This window comes from Mauremys mutica, chromosome 2 (assembly GCF_020497125.1).
Source record: "Mauremys mutica isolate MM-2020 ecotype Southern chromosome 2, ASM2049712v1, whole genome shotgun sequence".
NCBI lineage: Eukaryota > Metazoa > Chordata > Testudines > Geoemydidae > Mauremys > Mauremys mutica.
The window spans coordinates 249,739,139-249,763,440 of NC_059073.1; the positions used below are offsets into that span (position 1 = coordinate 249,739,139).

Here is a 24,302-nt window from a genome sequence, read left to right on the forward strand (position 1 = left end):
TAACAGTTTGGCTCAGTTTTCCGAACAAACAAAATAAGAAACTGTTCTTCCATTTGTTACCCAGCATGGGACTGTGAAGTGCTTAATATTTACGAGTTTTAGTTTCAAATAAAAGTGTTTGACAGAGTTGCTTTAGGTCTTATATTGGTTGCGGAACAGATACAATACAAACTGCATCATTAAAAGTTTACACAGTCATCCCCGTTTTGGAGGGGAATACATCAATCTGTGAATGTCCACTCAATGATTGGCTCTCTACAAGGACTAATTTGTTGAGATGCTCATTTTGATATTTGGACCACTGTTCACTAGAAACTGGACCAAGGTCAAACATTTATTTCACATGTATTTATCCTAATTGTATCTCTAGCACAGTCAGAATAAAAAGGGAGGCAGTGTGGTCTATTGGACAGGGTACAGGACAAAGTTTGGAGATCTAGACTCTACCCCTGGCTCTGCCACTGGTCCACTGGGTGACTTTACTGGACAAATTACTTTCTCTCTGTGCCTCTGTTTCCTCTCTCACCCTTTTCCTGCCTTGTCTATTTAGAGTGTAAGCTCCTCAAAGCAGGTTTTGTCTCTCTGCATTTGCACAGTGCAACAATGCACAATGGGGCCCCTATCTCAGTTAAAGGCTCTGGACACTTCAGTAATTAAATTATTTCAAATATGTGCAGTAGCACCTAGAGGCCAACTTGGTTTGGGCCCAAACTGTCCAGATTGAAGGCTAAGCAAAACCCCCTCGAAGACTGCCATTTGTGTTTTAAGATTTCATTAGAGAGCAGACTATCAACCTCATAAAAAGGCTTTAATTGAACACAATACCTATTTCTAAACTGGGGTAATGCAGCAAGAAACCAAATACATTCGTCTCCTCAAATTCAGCACCTATTTGGTAAGGGCAAGTAACGAGAGCACAGAGATCGTGCAATATATATATGCTAAACTCATCATTCTGATTCATTTGCTGTCAAGAGCCAAAGCCTTAGAGCTGATGAAAATCTGAAAGAATGTGTCCGATTGAGTCTGCATTTTAGAGTACTGTTGCTTTATGACGTTCATGTTTTAATGTTCCCAGCTAGGCCTGAAATTAACACTTAAATTAGGTGAATCGAGTTGTGGTGAGTAGTTCATACATTTCTGCTATTTCTTTACCCAAAGTAGACTTCTGCAAGGTCAAACACTAGAATTACTTTGCAAAGCCTATGTTGCCACTATATTCTTTTATTAGCCTCCCACAATACCTACGAATTAACTTTTAATTCTCAGTTAAATTTGTTCAATGCCTGTACAAGGCTTCGAACGTATGAGGTACCCACTCATGTAAAAATCAATACGTCAAGGCCTTGGCCATTCTGTTTTAAAACACACAAAATAATGGAATCCTATCCAAATGACCAAATACTACATACATAGGGCTAAAACTTTAGCACACCAGTTTCACTCCAAGAGATTCGCATCTTTTGATTATCTACTGATTATTTGTGGTTTCTTAACACTGAGAATCCTTAGTGGTCAAAAGAAGTTTGAAGAAAAAGTGGGTAATCGTTTGAAAATTAAGTGTGGTTTGATAGCAAATACTGAACTGGAGAGCTATACAAATATGTGGAGGTTACTTAAGCCTTTTCCTTTTCTCAACTTTATCAGAAAGAATTATAATCTGAAATGGAAGCACACTTATTTTCTGCTCAGTCATGTTCACTTGTCTCTCTCACTTGAGTAATATTCCCGGTTGTAACACACTGCTCAGGCCATTCATATTCACTTACACTCTGCCAGTGATTAAATACTCATGAGGCTCATTCTTTAGAGTTAATATATGTCCCTGGTGAAAGTATCTTGAGACCTCACATTAATCATTAAGTCTTTTTCAGCTTTTTTATTACTCATTTTAATTCTGGGCAGATTTCATATCAAGTCAACATAATTGCACAGTGTAAATAAGTTGGGCATCTGTGATTACAATCTTCAACAACCATACTGCCATAAAATACTAACTTTTAGCACCAGTCCTCTTTAAAACAAGAAAAGATGCCACTGTATTTAAGATAACAGAAAAAGACTCCTGCTGATATTACTCACTAACACATCATAGACACTATATACATTGCCAAAACTACGAGCAAAATTTTGTAGTATTATATTTTATTTATATTAAATTGCTACCAGATGCTTAACACAATATTAACAATGATGGGGAAGGAATACACGGAAAGAACAGGTTAAAAATATTTAAATGAGTTAGCCGTAATCAAGTTGGCAGGCTCTGATCAAATTCATCCCAGGGTACATAAGGGACTAGCTGAAGCCATCTTGGAACCGTTAGTGATTATCTTTGAGAACTCCTGGAGGACAGTTGATGTCCTGGAAGACTGGAGAAGAAGAAACATAGTACCTATATCTTTGAAAACGGGAACAAAGATGACCCAGGGATCTGTAGATCAGAAGGTCTGACTTTGATACTTGGAGAGATATTGAAACAAATTATCATCAATATGTAACCACCTATAGGATATGTGTTAAGTAATATCCAACATGAATTTGGCAAGAATAATGCTAAACCAACCTAGTTTCCTTCTTTAACAGAGTTACTAGCCTACTGGATAGGGGGAAGCTGTAGATGCGATATATCCTGATTTCAGTAAGGCTTTTCACATAGTTTCACATTACACTCTCATAAGCAAACTAAAAAAAAAAGTGCTTTAGGTGAAATTACTATAAGGACATACTCAAAGAGCAGTTATCAAGGATTCATTGTTAAACCGGTGAGACTTATCAAGCAGGGTCACGTAGAGGTTTGTCCTGAGTCCGGTACTATCAATATTTCATTAATGACCTGGATAACAGAGTTGGGAGTATGCTTATGAAATCTGCAGGTGACACCAGCTGGGAGGGGTTGCTGACACTTTAGGTGACAGGATTAAAATTCAAAATTATCTTGACAAATTGGAGAATTGGTCTGAATTCAACAAGATGAAATTAAATAAAGACAAGTGCAATATACTACACTTAAGAAAAAAATCAAATGCACAGCTACAAAATGGGGAAAAACTGGCTAGTGGTAGTATGGTTGAAAAGGATCTGGGGATTATAGTGGATCACAATATGATTCAGTTGCAAAAAAAGGCTAATATTGTGGGGTGTATTAACAGGAGCGTCATATATAAGACAGGAGGTAATGGTCCCATCTACTTGGCACTGGTGAGGCCCCAGCTGGAGAACTGTGTTCAGTTCTGGGCACCACACTTTAAGAAAGATGTGGACAAACTGGAGAGAGTCCAGAAGAGAGCTACAAAAATGATAAAAGGTTTAGAAAACCTGACCTATTAAAGGTTAAAAAACTGGGCAAAACGACTGGGGTAGGGGACATGATTAAAGTCTTCAAATATGGCTCTTATAAAGAGGACTGCAATAAATTGTTCTCCAGGTGCACTGACGGTAGAGTAAGAAGTAATTAGCTTACAATGCAGCAAGGGAAATTTAGGTTAGATAGCAGGAAAAACTGTAACTACAAGGGATTGTTAAGTTCTAAAACAGGCTTTCAAGGGATGTTGTGGAATCCCCCTCATTGGAAATTTTTTTAAGAACAGGTTACACAAACACCTGTCAGGGATGGTCTAGGTATACTTGATCCTGCCTCAGCACATGGGGTGGACTAGATGACCTTCCAGCCCTACAATTCTGTCATTTTACGATTTGTCTAACTCAGCAAGCTACCCTGCCATTTCAATTGGCTGTGTCAGTCTCCATTACCTCCCCTAAATCGTTATGTAAGTTGGTCTGCGCTGCTAAAAATAGCTATATTTCATATCAAAACTGGCTGCATTTCATTTGTGAGGGGATATAGAATAATTTGGATTGATTTGTGTCATATGAATGTAAATAATCTTTCAAAACTATAATGTTACTTCAAACAGTATTAATATATTAGTGCTTTAGACAGTTTAATGTGCTCCTGACATAATGAATTCTCAAGGTGGTCATGCATTATAAGAAACATAATCCACTTTGATTGAATAAATCCATATAAATAGCACTTAGCATGTGGGGACCATGCTGATCCATTCACTGACCAGTAACCATAGTGCTTCTAGCATAGTTGGCAAGAACCAATATAAAAACATACTGAGACACAGTGAACTAAGAACAAAAACTTAAATCTTTCAGATCTCTACATGGAGATGTTTCAACTTCAAGATAGCCAGCAAGCTTAGACAGAAGACAACAGTACTGATTAGGTCCCAAAATAAATCCATTTTCACAAGGCAGATAAGTAAAATGAACAGCTGAATTTCTTTGAACTAGGCTCAGGGAAACAAAAATAAATATATAGAGAACAGCTCTCAAAGCCTCTCTGCTGCAGAGCTAATCAACAGGAAAGAAGGATGGGTAGCAGTTCGGACAGAACATGCCCGCAGAACAAACAAGCTCAGCAAGGAAGTTAATTGAATGACAGTTAAAAGGACACTGGCTTGCAATGTGCTATACATGGCCAAGAACCAGAGAAAAGAAAATAATGCTTTTTTACATTAGCATGCAATGAAAACCTGACTTCTGAACAAAACAGAGTCAAGTATACATATAAAATAAATAGACAGTATACATTATAGTAGATTCAGTGCAAAATACAGACAAACACTTTAGCATTCCATATACGGGCTTCACTGAAGTTTTATAGGCAGGATTTTTTAGTGGTAAAAAAACCATTACATCATAGAACATGAATTCAGGAAATTTTGAAAACAAAGTTTCAAAAGTATGGATATTCACATAGGGACTCCAACCATCACTATTCAAGAATGACAAAAGAATACTTTTAAGGAATCTGCAAGTGCCATCACAGCATCCTAAAACTATCGATTCGGCATAAATTTTTGTTATACAAGCAAATGTCTCTGGAGATGTTCTGAATTTCATTCCAGAACACACAAATAGAGTCAAATGGGTTCATCACAAAGATTTCCAGAAAATCACAACAGTAAATCTACTCAAAAGGAAGATTTAAAATTTAATATGACTGAAAATGTTTAATATGACTAAGCAGCCTGTGGCTGATTAGCTACTTTTATGTGAAAAGTTTCTTGATTTTACATTGTGATGAATGTACAGGGTCCTAGCTCTATTAGATACAGACAAATAAAGCTGATTTTTTTTAGTCTCAGCCTACTTGCTACCTGGCAACCTTGATACAAGTGCTGAATGTGGTGGGTTCCTTTTTATGAGGAAGTGGGAATGAAATAGAATTGCTGTAATGTTCCAGCCTGAAAGTTTTATTCAGTCTTACTTCTCCTAGGAAGGTATTGCAACAGGCAATTACACCTCTACCTCGATATAACACTGTCCTTGGGAGCCAAAAAATCTTACCGCGTTATACGTGAAACCGTGTTATACTGAACTTGCTTTGATCCACCAGAATGCGCAGCCCCATCCCCCGGAGCACTGCTTTACCGCGTTATATTGGGTGGCATTATATCGAGGCAGAGGTATACATTTAAACCTAACTGGGCCTAGTCAAAGAACTGGTTCCACCAATGGGCACACTTAGACACTGACCCCAATAGGAAGACACCAAAAAAGCCTATTGGGGGCAGGAGGAGTTCAACAGCAAGAGGGTTTGGTTTTTTTAATCTTAAAAGAAAAAGTTAACTCTCAGTTGGGAGCTCCAAACCTTGAGTCCAGGGAGAGAAGTAATTGAAGTACCTGGGAAAGAAGCAATTGAAGTAGACTCAAGAGGGGCAGATTTGAAATCCAGAAAGTAACTCAGGAATTGTCAGTCCTGTGGAGGAACAAGGGAAGCCCAATTTTGAGAGACATCTGTTTGTTGGATTTGTATCATCTTGTTGACTTTTGGCATGAATTAAAGCAATTTTGCACTAAGCATTTTGGTCTCAGTAAGTTTCTGCAATCATTGCCGCACAAAGTCATTCTTTTCACGATTTGTGCAAAAGTCCATGTTCAGATGTGGAAATGGAGGTGCGGGGGAAGGGTTTCCTTTTGGCTCTCAACCTGAGAATGAGTCTTATTGAAAAATAAATTTCAATTTTTCATTAGAATATCAAAAAATGAACCAACTAATTGTGCAGACAACATTTTACAGAATCATTTGAGATACATACTAATACCAGCCTTAATTGTCACTTTGCACTAGGTCCTTGAGATACACAATCTTTCTTGGTAAATTCTGTGTTTCAAGAATTTTAAATCAACATCACACCACATTTTAAGAGAACTATTGCCATATTCATTGTGCCTTAAATATAGGGACATCTTTTGCAGTGCATCAAATCTCTTTATAGAGAGATCAGACACTAACCTCTGAAGTGCCACATAACTTGAAAATATCAGCTATTTGTTTTGTTCACAAAGAAAGAAAATAAATTAAATTAAGCTAATGACACATGAAACCATGTCATAATTCAGAGAAGGTAAGCTGTTTTAAGAAAACATGGAATTGAGAATTTCCAGTAACACACAAATCTTTCTACATAGTAAGCATGAGTGGAGGCTACCAACAATTCACAGTTAACTGAGAGTCTGAAAGAAATTGGACCAGCACATTACTGCAGCCTGCAAACAATTAAATTAGGCAGTGTTGCAAATATTAGTGAAGAAAGGGAATCACTACAGAGGGCCTTAGAAAGTCTTAGAAGGGAGAGGAAACAGAAGAATTCAAAAGCAATGCTAACGAGCTTTCAAAAAGTTTTTTTTTTTTAAATCAAAAGTTTAAGAGAATGAAACATGAAAAAGCAGTGGACTTGAAAGAGTGTAGTCTACTGCAGGGGGTCTCAAACTTCATTGCACCACAACCCCCTCTGACAACAAAAATTACTACATGACCCCAGGATGGAGGACCGAAGCCTGAGCGCCCCCTAAGTTCCACTGCCCTGGGTGGGAGGATCAGGGGGGAGCGCAAAGCCCGAGTCCCATTGCCCTGAGCAGGGGAAACAAAGCAAAAGCCCAAGACCTTCAGCCCCAGGCAGGGGGCCTGTAACTTGAGCCCCAGCATCCCAGGCTGAAGCCCTTGGGCTTTTGGCTTGAGCCCCAGCATCCCAGGCAGTGGGGCTTAGGCATTGGCCCTGGGGCCCAGCAAGTCTAATGCCAGCCTTGGCGACCCAATTAAAAACGGGGTCCTGACCCACTTTGGGGTCCCGACCCATGGAACTGCTGGTCTAGTGAACAGAGCAAGGGATGTGGTATCTTCATTCTTTTTACCATATTGTGCCTCAGTTTATCTGTATAATGGAAATGCCATCCACCGTTGGTCCCTTCCACTTCTCTACTCCATCCTTCTGGATGATGGTGGAGGCAGTGAGCTTTATTGGATAAGCCCTCTCTCTCCTCTGAAGTTGCTTTGAAAAGCAGCTTCCCAGCACCACAGATCTTAGGGTCAGTACACCTCTTTACAAAATATATTTTTGGCCTGAAATCAATGAGTATCCTATTAAATAAAAAAAAAAGTCTTAAATGCGCAAGTGTTTACTGGTTGAAGCTAAGCAACTCCAGAACATTTCTAAGAAATGAAAGAGCAGCATAATAATCAGCAAAGGAATTTTAATCTTTTTGCTACTATACTTTGATTTAATAGAATGATTGAAGGAGTTGGTCAGAAGTTTGAGTTAGTCAAGGTTTGGTCAAGTGTAAGACTATTTGAGGGCTCAATCTGTGATACACAAGTTTATTTCAGTACCTTCAATCTAGAAACACAATTTCATGGCAACATCCGGCTGTACTGAAGCACCTCTGAGCTCACTAATTTTCCACTATTTTTTTAAAGAGTACAGACAGCCCCCAGGTTAAGCAAACCCAACTTACGCAAATCCACACTTACGGAAAGAGTTCCGTAAGCTAGAAATAAGCGGGGTTTGTGTTATTGGGTTTTTTGTATGTGTGTGTGTGGGGGGGAAATGGCCTAATTGTCGGGTATACGTTTCCAACTTATGCATAATTCGAGTTACACAAGGCATTCCGGAACAGAACGCTTGCGTAAGTTGGGGAGTGTCTGTAATGAAATCCCTCAGAGTTTAATAGTATAATCACAAATGAAGCAAGCTAAAAAGTGTATTAAAAGTAGTATTTAAAACAATCATTTTTTCTCTTAAAATATTTGAGAAAATTCCCAGTAATAGATGCTATTTATATAGTCATTTAATATTCTGAGGAAAGAAAAATCTTGTAATTGGTTTTCTGTTTTTTAAATAGAATAAAATTCTACATCATATGTTCAAGACATTAATTTTTTCCAAAGCGAGATATGCACAGATACATAGCACAAATACACTGCATGTGCACATGTAAGAAGCATGCTGATTAAAGGAAAACGTACTGTAACCACATTGTGTTAAACCTCCTTTAATCAGGTTTTTGAATCTCAATATTACAGCCATAGATGGATCTGTCTTTAATTTGTTGGAATTATGGACCTGACTCAAAATTAGGAGAAAAGATTCCCATTTACTTCTATCAGCTTTGGATCAAGCCTTCAGTGAAATGCACTATGTTACAGCATTATTCCACCTGAGAGACTGATCCTGAAGTCAATGGCAATACCACTATTAATTTCAATGGGTACAACATCAAGCCCTGAATGCAGCAGTATGAAGTGCTTATCTCCTATTTGTAGTCTGCAATTTCTGTCTCTTTTTTAAAACTTAAGTTTGAGCATATGATCACACTTTTGAATCTCAAAGTACCAAGTATCGTCTTAATCCAAACTCACACAGGATTTTGATAGACTAGTCTCTCAGTAACTCCATGCAAATTTTATTAAGTGATTGTAATAACAGCCAAAATTAAGATCATTTTAATAACCATAATATCCACACACAATCTTAAAATGAGACATGTTAAAGGTTATATGCAATGAAAAAAAAAGTTATACGCAAATACTATGTAAGACAACTATGTTACCACGTACTGTGCAGAGGTCCTTGTACTGTAGCTTCTGAAATTTGGTGTCCGAGTTTCCTGCGCACAGCTCTACATACCCAAGAACTACTTGAAACACTGTGTTGTGAATGGCTTGAGTGAAGTGCATATGTAGTTGGTCCATCGCTGTCTGAAAAGGAAGGAAAAGCAGAAGAGCATTACATTGATTGGTTGAGTTCATCTGGTTATCTACTAGACCTTTATGTCCTTTTCAGAGTCACTGCTTTACAGGACACTTTCACCCACCTTGTAAGTGTGACCTACATTCTTTGTTCCTAGATGTATAACCTAACATTTGACTTTGTTAAAACATGTTTTGTTCAAATTACCATGCAGTCTCGGCGGGTCTTATAATTTCCATCAGTCCCTACAATTATTTACCATTTCAATTTGTGTTATCTAGTTTTTAACCAGCAATTTTGTATTTTCTTTCAGATCATTACTAAAGATAGTGAATAGCACTGGAGTGAGTACAGATCTCTTGGGGGGGGGGGGGGGGAACCAATTTGATTACTATTTCCCATTTACAATTATTTTTTTAAGATTTATCAGCTAACCTATTTTTAATCTATTTTCCATGCAATCATGCTGAGTGGCATTAAATATATTAACACCTTTAATATTTTACTAATTTCATCCCCTATCAGATTTTCCATGATTTTGCCTGGGATCTAGATCAGGCTAACTTCCCTATAGTTTCCTGGGTCTTCCCATTACCCTTTTTAAATATTGGTAAAACATTAGTTTTTCCAGCCCTCAGGAACTTCCAAAGTTTTCTAAGATTTGTTAAAACACACACACACCACAAAATATTAATGGTTCATAGAGCTCCTTAGTCATTCTTTTAATACTCGAGTGAAAGTTATCTGGTCCTGCAGAGTTAAAAGTGTTTAACTTTAATAGTTGTCTTTTATCTTCCTCCCCAGTTACTGATGGAAGAGAGTAAGATATGAACGTCATTCTGCTTCTTTCCAGATACAGAAAAGAAAAGCAAATAATTGGATTATTTTCGCTAAACCTAGCTTGAATCAGATAATCTAAATAGAATGAAAAATGAAGACCTTAAAAAGGTTTGGTACTAACGTTATCCAAAATAAACAGCAATTAAAATAGGGAGACTTCATTTTGTGCTCTGCATATACTGAAGTGTTTTTCAGGACAAGTCAAGAACAGACATCTTTAAAATAAAAATATAGCCAATACTGCAGTATCAGTAATGTCAGTTAAGAAAAAAAAGTTCCTGCTTTATAATATATGTAAGTTCTAAAATACCATTTGCTGTTTCGTTCAGTTGATCAGAAAACTCTCACAAGTTACCCACATTCATTAAAACATGTTTAATTATTTAGGTATGTTTGATTAATTTGCTTATTGACATTTCCCAACATATCAGACATTACACTTTGGAACCACAGATGGGTTATATTTACTTTTGAGCCTCACATTTAATAAATGAGTTAATTCTTCCAAATACATTTAAAAAATTTATAGACCACCACCGGCACAGGAAAGCTAAATTAATCTTTTTCCTGACACAACTGCTTATGTTGGAGTATTTTAATAACTTAAAGCATTTTTCAAAAGTAACAAACGAAATAAGACCAAAACCAAAGCACCAAAAAACAATTTACATACACTTGAAAAATTATGTTGCTGCCATAACAAAACACTGAAATGAGCTAATCCACACGGATGAAGGCACTGTTTAAAAAATTAGCATTCTAAGGTCAACCAGGCCTTACACATTGCCAGATAAATCAACAAATTTATAACCAGGAAGAAATGGGTTACGTCCTTACCTCATCCTCAACAGAACACAGAGATCCTGAGTTAGTGTCCAAACTATCCCTTCCGTGGAGGTCTGTTTTATTGATAACCCAGAGACACCAACACCACAATACAAACCTCAACCTAACTTTCCTCCTCAAGCTTGTCTATTACTAAGATTTCTCTCCAGAACATCCTCAGTCCTAGCTCCTACTTTCCTCAAGCTCTAACAAATAAATAAAATAAAATAAAATTAATAATAAAAAAATCAAATAAAAATCACTCCAACCTCTACTATCCAGGCTGGAGTTAACTGGATCCCCATTATCCTGATTCTCCAGTAACTACCGTATATCTTAATTAAACTTGACTTAACCAAAAGAGTACTGCAATCCTATCCAAGGTCTTAGATCGGCAAGACAGTTACATAAATGGGGTTTAAACGCAGCTGCAACCTCTAGTATGGAATGTCTAACAACAGCTCCATATTGACCATAAGCGACATTTTGCATTACCATGCAACCTATCACAACAAATATGAGCATTGCTAAAGTCTTTATAAGCACACATGCAACAAGATAGAGGGTTGTCAATAAATAAGTTTCCAAGGAAGTCCTTGCCAACTTTATATTGTGGTAGCATTATTCTTCATATTTTATTAAGAAAATAAAGTACTAACCTGTGTCTTTCCAAGTAGTCTGTAAGCCTGCTGCACCTTGGTATAATGATTGATATCAAAGTTCTTGCATATTTTGGAGAGGGCTACATCTAATTGTTCCTAATGTAATTAAAGAAGTAAATGTTAAACATTCAATAAAAGGAATTCAAGGAGTTATTTTATTACAATATGAGGTTCTAATCCATATTGTATTACAGGGGCTGGTAGCATCATCTATTAAGGTAGCCCGACACTTCCCATTGTAAGTCCAGGTTTTCAATTTTTTTAACTCTGATAAACTTTAATAAGCTAGACACAAATCTTCCAGGCCAAATGACTGCCTCAGGCTGAATTATTTGGCAGTATTTCAGCCAAAATGACTTAGCCATGTCTAAGATTGAGGCTAGTGAAAAATATGTTGTTTTGCTCATGTTAAAAAGATTCTGGAGACTTCTTTGAAAAGCTCTATTGTCCAATATTGTGGAGCAGAGACTTGTAATTTGGCAGGGGCAGGCAGAGATCTTCATGTCAGGCATGTGCCTTTTGCCATACCCATGAAAATCTACCCAAATTTGGCCAAGTTATAAGCCTTAAAAATAAGCAAATAAATAAATAAATCACAATTTGCACATGCTCCATAGAGACTTGTTACAGCTTCGCAGAAGAAAACTCCAAAGATTCCATCCACACTGAGCATGCTCCAACTTGGGACCAAGCAGGACTTCCTCTGCAATTGCAGCCAGGAACCAGAACTTAAAGTGTGTCTTTCCTGTGGTCTCAGAACTCCCCACTGCTGATTCCCAGAGAGCCTTCTGAAGGAAGTTGTCTGATTCAAATGTGCAAGGAACAAGAGCTGGATGCCAGGTTCGGATGGGAGTAAACTGGAACAAAAGGCCTAGGAATATACAACTTGGAATGGAGATTTTCAGGCTGGTGAAGGGGGAAGGAAACTGGGACTGCGTGATGGGATGAGGAATACTGAGACAGGGAGCAGAAGGGGAGACTGGAATGGACTAGGCCAGGGGTAGGCAACCTATGGCACAGGTGCCGAAGGCGGCACGCGAGCTGATTTTCAGTGGCACTCACACTGCCTGGGTCCTGGCCACCAGCCTGGGGGACACTGCATTTTAATTTAATTTTAAATGAAGCTTCTTAAACATTTAAAAAGCCTTATTTACTTTACATACAATAATAGTTTAGTTTTATTATAGACTTATAGAAAGAGACCTTCTAAAAACATTAAAATGTATTACTGGCACGTGAAACCTTAAATTAGAGTGAAAAAATGAAGATTCGGCACACCATTTCTGAAAGGTTGCCGACCCCTGGACTAGGCAAATAGATTGGGACAATAACAGAGCATGGGGGACATGATTCGCAGATTTTTTTATTTATTTATTTTTTTAAAGAAGACCAGAAGGGACTACTATTCAATCATCTAGTCTGACCTCAAAGCAGAAAGATCCAGAGCACATACAAAATATTGGATTTTTCACCTTCCTCCCAGCACTGTGGAAGCACTGGTGGGGTAAAGACAGCTAGGATTTGGAAATCTAATATTAAGAGAATATAGAAATTTGCAGTTTGTTGCAACTTGTGGCCACTGTCCAATGTGGATAAAGGCTAAAATGGCCAGCTCCCACAGATAAATGAGACCTGAGATTTCACTGGTAGACCCTGCACCGGTAAGGAGGAAGAGAAGCCTGAAATCTTTGCAGCCAAAGGTCCCTCTCGGTACTTGTCTCTATCCACCTGAGTCCTGGGTGTGTGTGTTGGGGGGGGCGGGGGTAAGCAAAGAGGTCCACCTCAAGTTACCGGTGATTTGGTAAGAGCTTAGTAAACCCAAACCGGACTCAGTTAAATGCCTGGAATGAGAGATGGGTGAGCACATACCATCCCTACCCACTGTTAAGCTAATAAAGTTGCAGTCCACCAGTCAAAATCCATTCCAGTGTCTGGTCTTTCATTCACCTGTGTATTCTGATCAATCAAGAGCCTGAGTGTTAATCATGAACTACCTGTGAATCGCTGCTGCTTCAGCAAAATTTAATACAAGGCAGGATTTACTTTACAAAGCAGTGAGGGAGGATGTAGTGGTGAATGCAGCCCTTTCAGCAAATTAATTCAAAATTTGTTCAGTCGGATTAACACAAAATGAAAAGTTAGTTGCTAATAAGAATCTTGTCAGGTAGGAATCAAACAGTGAATGAGAAGTGGGAATGTGAAATCTGAGTAAAAACAACAAAATATGCCTAGCCTGTGTTAAAAAGGAAAAATAAAAGCAACACTAATCCAAATAGTTTTTTTAATCATTCCCACACAGAAAGAGACCATGGAGAAGAAACCTATCACTAGAAGAAAATAAAAGGAAAGTTGTGTAGAGGTTTTAATTAGATAGAAATGAAAAATAAAAGGGACCATGAGGAAAAGCTTTTTAAAAATACACTACATATACTTCTAATCTACACACTAACCTGACTTTCTATAGAATGCTGTATCCCAGATAAACTTAATTCCTTTCTGACTGCTTTAAAATTAAATGCTGGCATAAACTTTAATTCAATATAGAGCCCATAAGTATAGCTATCATACCACTGTGAGTTTAACTCTGTGCACACAATTCCATATGAATTGCAGTGTCTAAAGCATTACAGAGAGACAACATTTTGAAGTAATTCTTATGTACAATAACTGCTAACGCCAAAATATTTGAATTAGGAAGTCACAATAAACATTAAAATGTAAAAATATTCACATATTATAAAAATCCAAACACTAATTCTTACCTCTATTTGTTCCAAAGTGTCTTGCAGTTTTGAATTCAATTCACTAGCAAGAAAATAAAATCCTGGTATTACATTGTGTTTAAAACCAAACTAATAACTCTCAGCAATGTTTCACAGCAAGATCGCTGTTCTAAAAAGTGTATGTCTGTGTAACATCATGCCACTATTATAATCCATGCTATCCTTCTAAAACCATTCAACTGCCATTAGAGTGCAAAGTTTAGTGCTGTTACACTAGTAACACCAGAGTTATGATGAAAGAGACACTCCACTGGCTTATCCAGTTGGCATCCGTTAGTATTTGCACTTGCAAAAAAAAAAAAATAGTGCTATTATTGTAGCTAATTTATATTGCAATAGTATACAGAATCCAATCAGGATCAGGACTCCATTGTGCCAGATACAGAGGACACCCACACCACCACCTCTGCTTTCAGGAGCTTATGAGCTAACAGTGCTGAATCCTGCAATCTGATCTGCAAAAGTGAACCCCTGCACCTACACAGAGTCCCAATGAAATTAACGGGAATAGAAATTCCTGAGCACAGATCAAATTGCACAGGATCAGGGCCTGAAGATGCTGATATATAAAGGTTAGTGGGAAGACAGATGCATTTGGACATGCACACTTTCGATACGCATAGAACTTTTATTGTAGGTTGAGAAAGTATAAGTCAACTATTCCTATCTATTCCCTACACCTAACATTTATAACATGCAAATTGCTAACTATTTAAAAGCACTAACAATATTTAACAAAATTCATCTTTGGCAAAGACTAAGCATGAAAAATTTAAAGCTAACAGAGTAAAAATTATTTCTGATTTAAAAATACTACAGAGGTAAAATAGTTCCAATAGAAAACAAGATAATGTTGAAAGACTCAATTAAGGATACGGCATCTTAGAAAGTGACATATGCAGAGGAATATCTTTTTACAAGAAAAAAAATTGTTCTCCACATGAACAATGCTGTTCTCTAACTTGAGGGGATTTGTACAGCAATAAGAAGTGTTTCATTTGAATACAGCGTGCCCTGGAAACAGTTTTAGTTGAGCTGGTGAGCAATCTCCTCCTGACTGTGGACAATGAACAAACATCCATTCTCATCTCATGAGTGGCCAATGTATAATAGCTATATTTCAGCCAAGTTGGTAAAAGCTTGCTTAATGGGGTTTCCCCTAAAGGTAACTATCAGAAAATTTTATTTCTTTAGGCAAGTCACCTCCAATGCAATATTCCATCCAGAAAGCTCAGCAAGCTGCAATCAGTATAGCCAATCGAACAGAGGGACATCTTAGAAGCATCGAGTACTCTGACTGTCTTGTAAGTACAAGAGAAACGGGGTAGAAAATCTTTCAGCATTTCATAATGTATCTGCATAAGACCAAAGTACTAAGGTTGCATGGTCTTTGTAAACTGGTATAGTTACTTTTATCCAGAACTCAAAAACCTCTGAGGGCAAAATCCTCAAATGCTGATCCTACAACTTCTAGAGAAATGTGATCAGAAGTGTAAATGCTTTGAACCTACCAAGTGATAATTTCCCAGGGCACTTTCAGCAGCCAGATGCAGAAAGCAGTTATAAATGATATTTAATAAATGATCTAGCATAGTACAGTAAACGTACAGAAAGCCAAAAAGGAGTAAAAAACCTCAAAAGACCTCTTAAGAATCTGTCAAGTTTCCTTCTCTATGATATGCATGGGAGAAGCCTCAGTAGGGAGGGGAGATTAACAAGAACAGCTCTCCATCCATCCAGGTGAATCTTCCTTGGGTACAGCTATACATAGCTGTTTCTTGTCCACAGGAAGTAAGTAATATTGTGAAACATGGACTGAGGGTAAATCAGAAAAAATGGCTGCACAGGTGTTTTGTTTGTTTTCCGAATAAAGACATGCAGAATAAGCCTGCTTGTTTTCTTTCAAAATTTAGGGACAGGATGGAGGTTTCATGCCTAACTGATCTGACCAAACTAAGCCTTTAACAGCCTTTTTTATTTCAGAACAGCCGGTCTTTTGGACTTAAGGCACTGGCCAGCGTTAAGAGAACATATTTAATGTTTAGCACTTCTCCTGTACAATAGCTATGTATGGTTCTTGGCACTACAGATGAAGTACCTTCTCCGAAGAGCTCACAACCTAGGTTAAGACAAAAAACAAGAGATGGATAAAGATGAGGGAAAGCACAATAAGATAATATGGTTACTTGAGAGACTGAAGTCTTAAGAGTATCAAATTATTTTTCCTTATTTTATTTTAAATGTTTAAGAGGATGTAGTTAATAAACTTCATTAAAGTACTGATTTAGAAAAGAGGCTTAGAAAAGGCAGAAGGCATGGGGGTTAATATCAGGAAAGGGATTTAGCAATTGAGAACTGCCTGAAGATAGCATGGGAAAAGGACTCAAGGGAGGTAACCAGCTGAACAAACAGGGCACAGAACAGAGGGATAAAAGGAAAGCATGCAAGCAGATTGCTGTGGCCTGCTTGGGTCACCTGGAGTGCAGCAACACATTCCTCACTACCTGAATCCAGGAATGTGGACAGGCTGGGGTTTACAACTTCAGAGACCACATCAAAACGACAGCTGAAAAGCATGGCATTCTAGCCAGAAAAGGAAAGTTTGGACTGGACTGTCTTACCACAGAAGGAGCATTTACTGAACTGTCTTATACATCAAGTCTCTCTTTTTTTGGCTAATTCCAATTTCTCATCCATTACCAGTCCTCCCTCTAAACATAACACACCCCCAAAGAGGAAAGGCTTAGCAGCCTTCTACTCTGCTATTCTACTCTGTTTGTCCAGGTGTGACATAAGTGACAACACTTCACATAAGAGAATGATTTGTTCATTCTGAGGGGGGGAAGGGAGAGGGAACATTTACATACTTAGGGTGATAATCTCATTCCACTCTGGCATCTTTATGCCCAACAAAAGGGACAGAGCAAGTAAAGAGGCACTCCTAAACCCGCATACTACTGAGGAAGGATTCCCCCAGTGCAGACAAATCAGCGATAATAAAGATGCCATCCAAGGACCAAGCCAGAGGGCCATGTTAGGGAAACGGCCTTAACTTAGACAGGCAGCCCTAAAGCAGTACAATTTCCTTTGGGGGCCTCTCCAGATCCAAAATAAGACCAGCATGAGGAGGGCACAAAGTGGCTTAAAGCTCTTAGAGGCATAGAATAGCACTTACCAATAGCATATAAAGAGTTTTCACATGTTGGAAGAAATTTGGCTTAAAAACAGCAAAGCTATTAACATTCAAAAAACAAAAAAAGGACTCCGATTCATATGCAGTCTGTGCACACATGGAACAATCACAACAAAGTAAGTAATTGTGTTAATATCAGTTATTTACACATTAACAGAACACCACACAGTAGGCAGATTCTATGACTTCATGACAGCTTTCAGATTAAATTAATGCACTGTTAAGATTTATCTGACAAATCTGGGGTTTTGTTGCTTTTGTTTTTAAATTAGATAAACATTGTTTTCCAACATTAAGATCTGAAACGCAGTTTCCAAGAAGTCTCAAGAGAGCTGAGCCACCAGAAAGCCTGCACACACCTCTGCTGTGCACGAGCACACACACACACGCCCTTCCTTAAACATGTACAGTTATTACAGGAAATTCTATCATAAGTGCCCTGTTGTCAGCAACCCCATTCCGCCCATCTTTGAAAATTTTGCTCTTGATATTAAAGGCTGCTCTTTTGAAACAAAGCTCCAATAGGACAGAATTATAGTTGCTATGTCTCAATTGTATTTCCTGACTTTCATGCACTTCATTTCTTAACAACGCTTGTAAGTGTGTACAGATACGGTTAAGATCTCTTAACTGACTGAGGAGAAAACCAGGGAAATGAATTTTCAATAGGGATCTAGTCTCTTATTTCCATACATTATATAAAAAATGAGTCAAGTGAAAAGAGGAAAAAACTATTTACATTTATGATGTGTCAGCAAAAAGGAAGTAGCTCTGTATTAGTTTAAGTATTAAGGGGATCTGACAAATTTTTTTCCCTCTCTTTCGCAGCAACATCACAAATGGAAAACAAAATGTATATATTATATAAAAAGCATGAAACCACAATACTGAAAACTCCATTGAAAAAATCATTTGTTTTCCCTGAAGAAAGCAAACCATTATCAACTTGACATTAGATTTATGAATTACATCCATTTATTAAAAAATATTTTATGCATATTTTATAATGCCATTTCTGACTCAACCATTTATTATTATTTATTTTGCCAGAAATGCATGAGACAACTTTGGGGAAAATTAGCTGAAATGTTTACCTTGATAGCAATATAGGGTGGAACAGGAAAGTTAAGGCAGGGATTGTTGAAACTTTTCACAACTGAAAGTTAAACTGTCAGCTTGTCCATAGAGTACAACTAATTTGCTAAAAAACAACAGACTACAGCCTTTCATATTATTAATACAGTGTGTGGCCAGCAGAAAGTACAGATCTGAAATTAAAGGTGGACTCTGACATGGGAAGGGAGGGGTCTCAACCCCTCAGAGGCAATAGTTTTAACATAAGAGAGAGATGCTGTACGGTTGATTTCAGTGGGATGTATTCAGCAGCGCTGGCCGAAAATATTTCAACACATTTTTTTCTGACCAAAAACATCATTTTTGTCTAAACCAAAGTATTGAACGGAAATGTATCAGTTACCATGAAAATTTAGTCTGGAAGGTTCTCTCAGGTCCAGGATGGAATTTTTCATCAAAATTAATGTGAGAAAGAAACCCATGCTGTTAGGGCACTCACTGGCGATGTGGGAGAATCATGTTCAAATCCCTGCACTGAATCAGGAAGACCAGGGACTCAAACATGGTCTCCTACCTCCCAGGCTTTCTGGAAATTAAGTTTAAAAAGGTCTCATTTTCATTCTGCATCAGAACAAAAACAAGTCTTTAAATCTCCACATTTTTCACAAAATGAAATTATTTTCTGGCCAGCCCTAGTATTCATTCCATGGCCCTTCTTTTACCACCACTGTTTTAAGATGCAACAGAAGCTTGCGCCTTGATCCTGAAAACAGGGATGTATGAATTTTATTCACTGGAATAAAATTAATGTAAATACTGGCAGGATCAGGACCCAGGTTATTTTGTTGTTGTTTTACATTCAACAGATACTTCTTTTCTGTGTTATAGCTCTTAGAATAGAACAAGAAGTTTTATGTATACGGGATTAAACTAAACCAAATAAAAAATAATATAAACTGGAGTTTTGTTGTTTGTTTTGTTTTTTAAGTTTTCCATCCTGAAGTTAAAAAACAAGAACAACAACAAATTCTACACATACAAACATGGCAGATTTAGAGTAAGGGAGAGTTACAATTGAAAGTTTTGCTACAACATTAGAAAACACACATCTAACAACCTCCGGGTTTCTCTTTCTACTTCTTTCCTTCATCTCTTTCCACATATACCAGTAGAATTACATCTGAATATTGTTTAATCCATTTTTCATATAAATTTATCCAAAAATCTGAGATTAATAGAACATGTTTGTTCCATTTGGTAGCTATTAATAGGCAAGTACTGTAATGTTTCTTTTGGTACACTACATGACAGACCAAGAAAATAAGAGTTATTGCAAAAGGTGCTTTGATCAAAAATTTTAGAGAATTTGTAGAAACATAGCATACATTTAAAACTCAATGTACTTTCTAAACCAAACTTTGGAAACAATTTTATAATTCTACAAGTCAGAATGCAGGTTTAAACTAGTGTAAATGGTGGATTCTCTGTAACTTGAAGTCTTTAAAACACTATTTGAGTATTTCAGTAACTCAGCCAGAGGTTAGGAGTTTATTACAGGAGTGAGTGGGTGAGATTCTGTGGCCCGCAATGTGCAGGAGGTCAGGCTAGATGATCATGATGGCCCCTTCTGACCTTCAAGTTTATGAGTCTATGACACTGGATGAATTTTATAAGAGCTATTAACCATAATTTAGAAACATTAATTCATGACATTCATTTTATTCAGGCAATTACTCAAAACATGTTATAAGGATTTTTAATCAACATCCATATAAATAATAATTAATAAGGGGTTCTTCAATCAACAGCTATCTAAATCTTAATGAGTGTGTGATAGGGTGAACTAGACCCAAAGGCCCCCTGCTGGAGGCCTCAGGTTTCTGCCACACCCATCCCAGGAAAGGAGCAGTGAAGAGGTCCTCCAAGAGGCCTAGAGTGATTGCGAGGAAGCAGAGGCGCTGCTGGAATGTTCAGTCGGGGTCAGGAGAACCATCTAAAAGGAGGTGCAGAACAGAGCACCAGTTAGTTGCTACTTGGAGCTGGAGAAGAAAGGCAGAGACTGGAGGAGCAAGAGGCTCCTGGTTGGCTGGCTGATAGGACTGAACCAAAGACAGTTTGCTAGCAGGGACTGGGGGAGCAATGAAGGAGCTCCTGGCTGGCTGCTGGGACTGAGTAAGGACTGAGCCCAGCCAGAGGGCTGCTGGAAGCCAGTGTCTCTAGGGAGGAAGCCCTGGGGATATGGCCCCATACCAAGGCTGGGACTTCTTAAAGACTGAGCCAAGGGAGGGCTAGAGAGACACTACCAGAGGGGTACTGAGATAAGCCCTGGTGGACGGTATACCCATGTTCTAATTCACATGCAGACAGTGTGTGAGACTTGGCTGGAGGGCTGAGTCACTGGAAAAAAAAAAACACACCTGACAACCAACGAAAGGGGTCACCAAAACTGAAAGAACACGGACACACCCAACCAGAAGGGGCCACTTGCAAGAGGTGAGTGCTGACCCCATTACAGAATGTATTTTACAAGGTGCGTCCACTATAATAGGACAGAGGTAACATTTGGGCCCAACTGCAATAGCTGAAGCCGTTTTAATGTGTGACATTAAAGTTTCACAAGAGCTTTTTAAGGGAGTCTATTCCTGTAGATTTCTTCCGTAGTAATATAGTACTAAGGGTTGTTTGAAATCCTATACTTGAGAAGTCTTATATGGTATAGACTTTCTATTGTTTAGAAACAAAGTGCTGCTTTAGTTCTGTGTTCATTATTTTCTTCATGTGGTAATACTTAAATTCATTTTTATTTAAAACTGCTGCTCAACTTCCTCACAATTCATACAAGCTTCAGGTCTAGGTCTTCACTGCACAGATCGATTAAACAATGGGAAATACAAGAAACCCCTGGGAGAAAGAGGAAAGTAGGCCCAGGGCCAGCTGCTCTCTTCAGCATTGTTCCCCTTCCCTACCGCCATACGAGCAAGACATCCCAGCGCAAAATAATGGTGATCAAGTCTATTATCTTGCAGGGCATGGACCAATCTATTCTGAACCCTGGAGGATTCATTTCACAGGGAAGCTGAAGAACACCTCTTTCAAGATTAGACTTTCATAGAACTAGGAAAATCCAAAAATTTAAGGAGCAGGGTCGAATTCCCCCGCCACTTCAATGGGAGCTACCCCTGATCCCCACAGACATCCAACATGAAAATTCTGGGGAAATCTCCTAAGTGCGAAGACACAAAGTGTCCGTGTGGGGTTTTTCCTGAACATGAGTTCATCACTGTCCAGGTTACTAAGGCTTCACAGTAAAAACACAGAAGTACTGGGCTGCTAATCACATGGATTGTGACATGGAAAACCACATGGGGATCTCTGAGTTGTTTTTTTTAAAATGTGAGCCCTGAGAGAACAGTAAGCTATACCTATTGGTGTGGCACTGTGTCCCCCTCTAGTGGTGACTAGGCCAACTAGAGATTGATGAGCCTGCTACGGCTTTAGCTAAGAGACCTGGATCTTTTAACTCAGGCAGCACATGCTCATTCATTAAGATTCAGAGATCCCAAATTCAATCCCCACTGCTGACCACCCACCCAGGGTGTTGCATAACTTCATGAGGATCCCAAGCAATAGAAAAATCCCAGAGTCCCATTAGTTCACTTAGCTCAACTGACAGTAAGGGTGGGGCTGCAATATAATATGCATATATTCCCAGATTTTTGAAGCTTGAGGGGTGTGCTGAGCATTGAGATTTGTGCACTAGGGCTTGGGATCAGTGGCTGGAACGTTTTTTGACTCCTCCTTGCTTTAGGGAAGGTTAGTAGGCAAAGATGCCCAGAGCCCTCCATACGCACTTTTTAACATTTAGTATAATTTTATGTGTGCTGCAAAAAAGGCACACTGTACTAACAATAGAGACGATGAAGTATTTTAAAAACCAAAAAGATTCAAATGTGCACACACATACACATACACACACAAAGTGAAATTTCTTTTAAAAAAACAGTTTAGAAGTAAATATGTTCTAAAAATAGAAGGAAGATTATTCAATCTGTGCAGGCCAAAATTCAAAAGCATAGTTTTACCAGATACGAACTGTACATTAATCTTTTCCACAATTAAATCTTTGTTACCAAGCTAATCCAACACAAAAATTCTCTCTCTAAAGAAACTTTATCCTTAGAACATATAAGGAGACCCTTTTAAGAGTGATAACAGCATAATCATCTCAGTATGGTATTAGATTTATAATATGACTTCTGCAGTTGAACTTTGTCACCTATTATCTATAAAGTGACAGTTAATATCAATTTAAATTACAGCACTTTTGCTTTACATACTTAAGATAGCTGCAAAGTTTATGACAAAAGCTTCTAGAAAATAGAAAAAGGGAAAAAAAGTGATTCAGTGCTAAATGGTTCCTCACCAGCAACTTTCAAATCATTTATATGCCAAGTGAATTTTAAACAAGAAAATACTGTCTAATTAACCTTAATCTCACAATATTAACAAAGGAAGCATGTCAAATGAACAAATATTTTAACAGTTTAATAAATCAAACTGTCTTTGTAAATATTTTTCCCCCACTTAAAGAAAGATTAAGTGGTTTGCAAAACAAATCAGATTACTGTTTGTTTTCTATATTATTTGCCACACTCCCTTTTGAAACAACAAAAGATATAGACAGTTTGGTGAATAACAATCATCACTACCATGCAGGACACTGGGTACAGGGAGAAAGTAGGCCTCTCAACTAATGGAAGATCAATATCAAGCAAAGTATTACATGGTTGAGGTGCTACATTTTTTGCAGGATAGGTGCTGAACACATTTTTCAAGATGTTTGAATACTGAAGCAGTCCTGGCAACTGTTCACGAATATCAACTTTCCCAATGAAAGTGTGACACTGTGCTCATTCTGTGGTAAATCTAGTTCGGTTGTTTGCTCCCAATACTCCTATTGGCAGGCTGTTTCAGACCTCATTCCTCTACTAATATCCAGCCTAAATATATTAATGGCCAGTTTATCCCCATTTGTTCTTGTACCAACACACTCTTACAACAGAAATAGCTCTTCTCCCTCCCTGGTGTTCACCCCCTTGATGTATTTAGAGAGTGTAATCCTATTCCCACATCAGCTTTCATTTTGCTAGGCTAAACTAGCCCAGCTCTTTTAGTCTCTTCTTGTAAGACAGGCCTTCCATTCTCCTGATTATCCTTGTAGCCCTTCTCCATACCTGTTCTAATTTGAATTCATCTTTTTTGAACATGGATGACCAAAATTGCACTTAGTATTCCAGATGAGGTCTTGACAGTGCCTTGTACAATGGCATTAATACGTCCCTATTTCTACTGGAAATTCTCGCCTGCTATATCCTAGGATCACCTTTGCTTTTTCATGGCCGCATCATTTTGATGACATTTTATATTCCCCAAAACACTGCATACAACCTAAAAGCTGGAACCTCCTTAGGAACAAAGTGTAACTTTACCTTATACAACTGTAGTGTTTGAAAGTACTGGCTGCTTTCTGGCATTCCAAGCACAACTGAATAGCTCCTGGATAGTCCTCCTCCTTAGGAAAAAAATGCAATAGATAGCTAATGTAACTTTTGAAGCAAATATTATAACATACATTTTTAGACTAAAATTAAATGTATGGGAAAAAACAATGCTAAAGAGATCTGGGGTAAGCATGCTACCTGTGAGGAGAGGAATGTTTTCTTAATATATTACACCAGAGTCTGCTTTTTTCCCCTCTAACGATTACACCCATTCTATATCATGAGCTTCACAGAAGCTAAATGTAAAGCCATTGATTACAAATGAAAAATGCAAAAGGACAAGTTTTAAACCATTTGTTATCAGCTACTATAACAGA

General features: G+C 38.0%; 1 protein-coding gene across 2 annotated transcripts in view; it reads right to left on the reverse strand.

The window, feature by feature from the left end:
• Positions 1–24,302, reverse strand: part of VPS50 (VPS50 subunit of EARP/GARPII complex) — a 160,002-nt gene that overhangs the window by 100,116 nt on the left and 35,584 nt on the right. For both annotated transcript variants that reach the window (XM_045005923.1, XM_045005924.1), the window contains exons 9-12: positions 23,914–23,996; positions 14,137–14,179; positions 11,372–11,470; positions 8,915–9,055 (exon numbers count right to left, since the gene is read on the reverse strand). In XM_045005923.1, the coding sequence (XP_044861858.1) occupies positions 8,915–9,055; positions 11,372–11,470; positions 14,137–14,179; positions 23,914–23,996 (366 nt within the window). The remainder of the gene's footprint in view (positions 1–8,914; positions 9,056–11,371; positions 11,471–14,136; positions 14,180–23,913; positions 23,997–24,302) is intronic.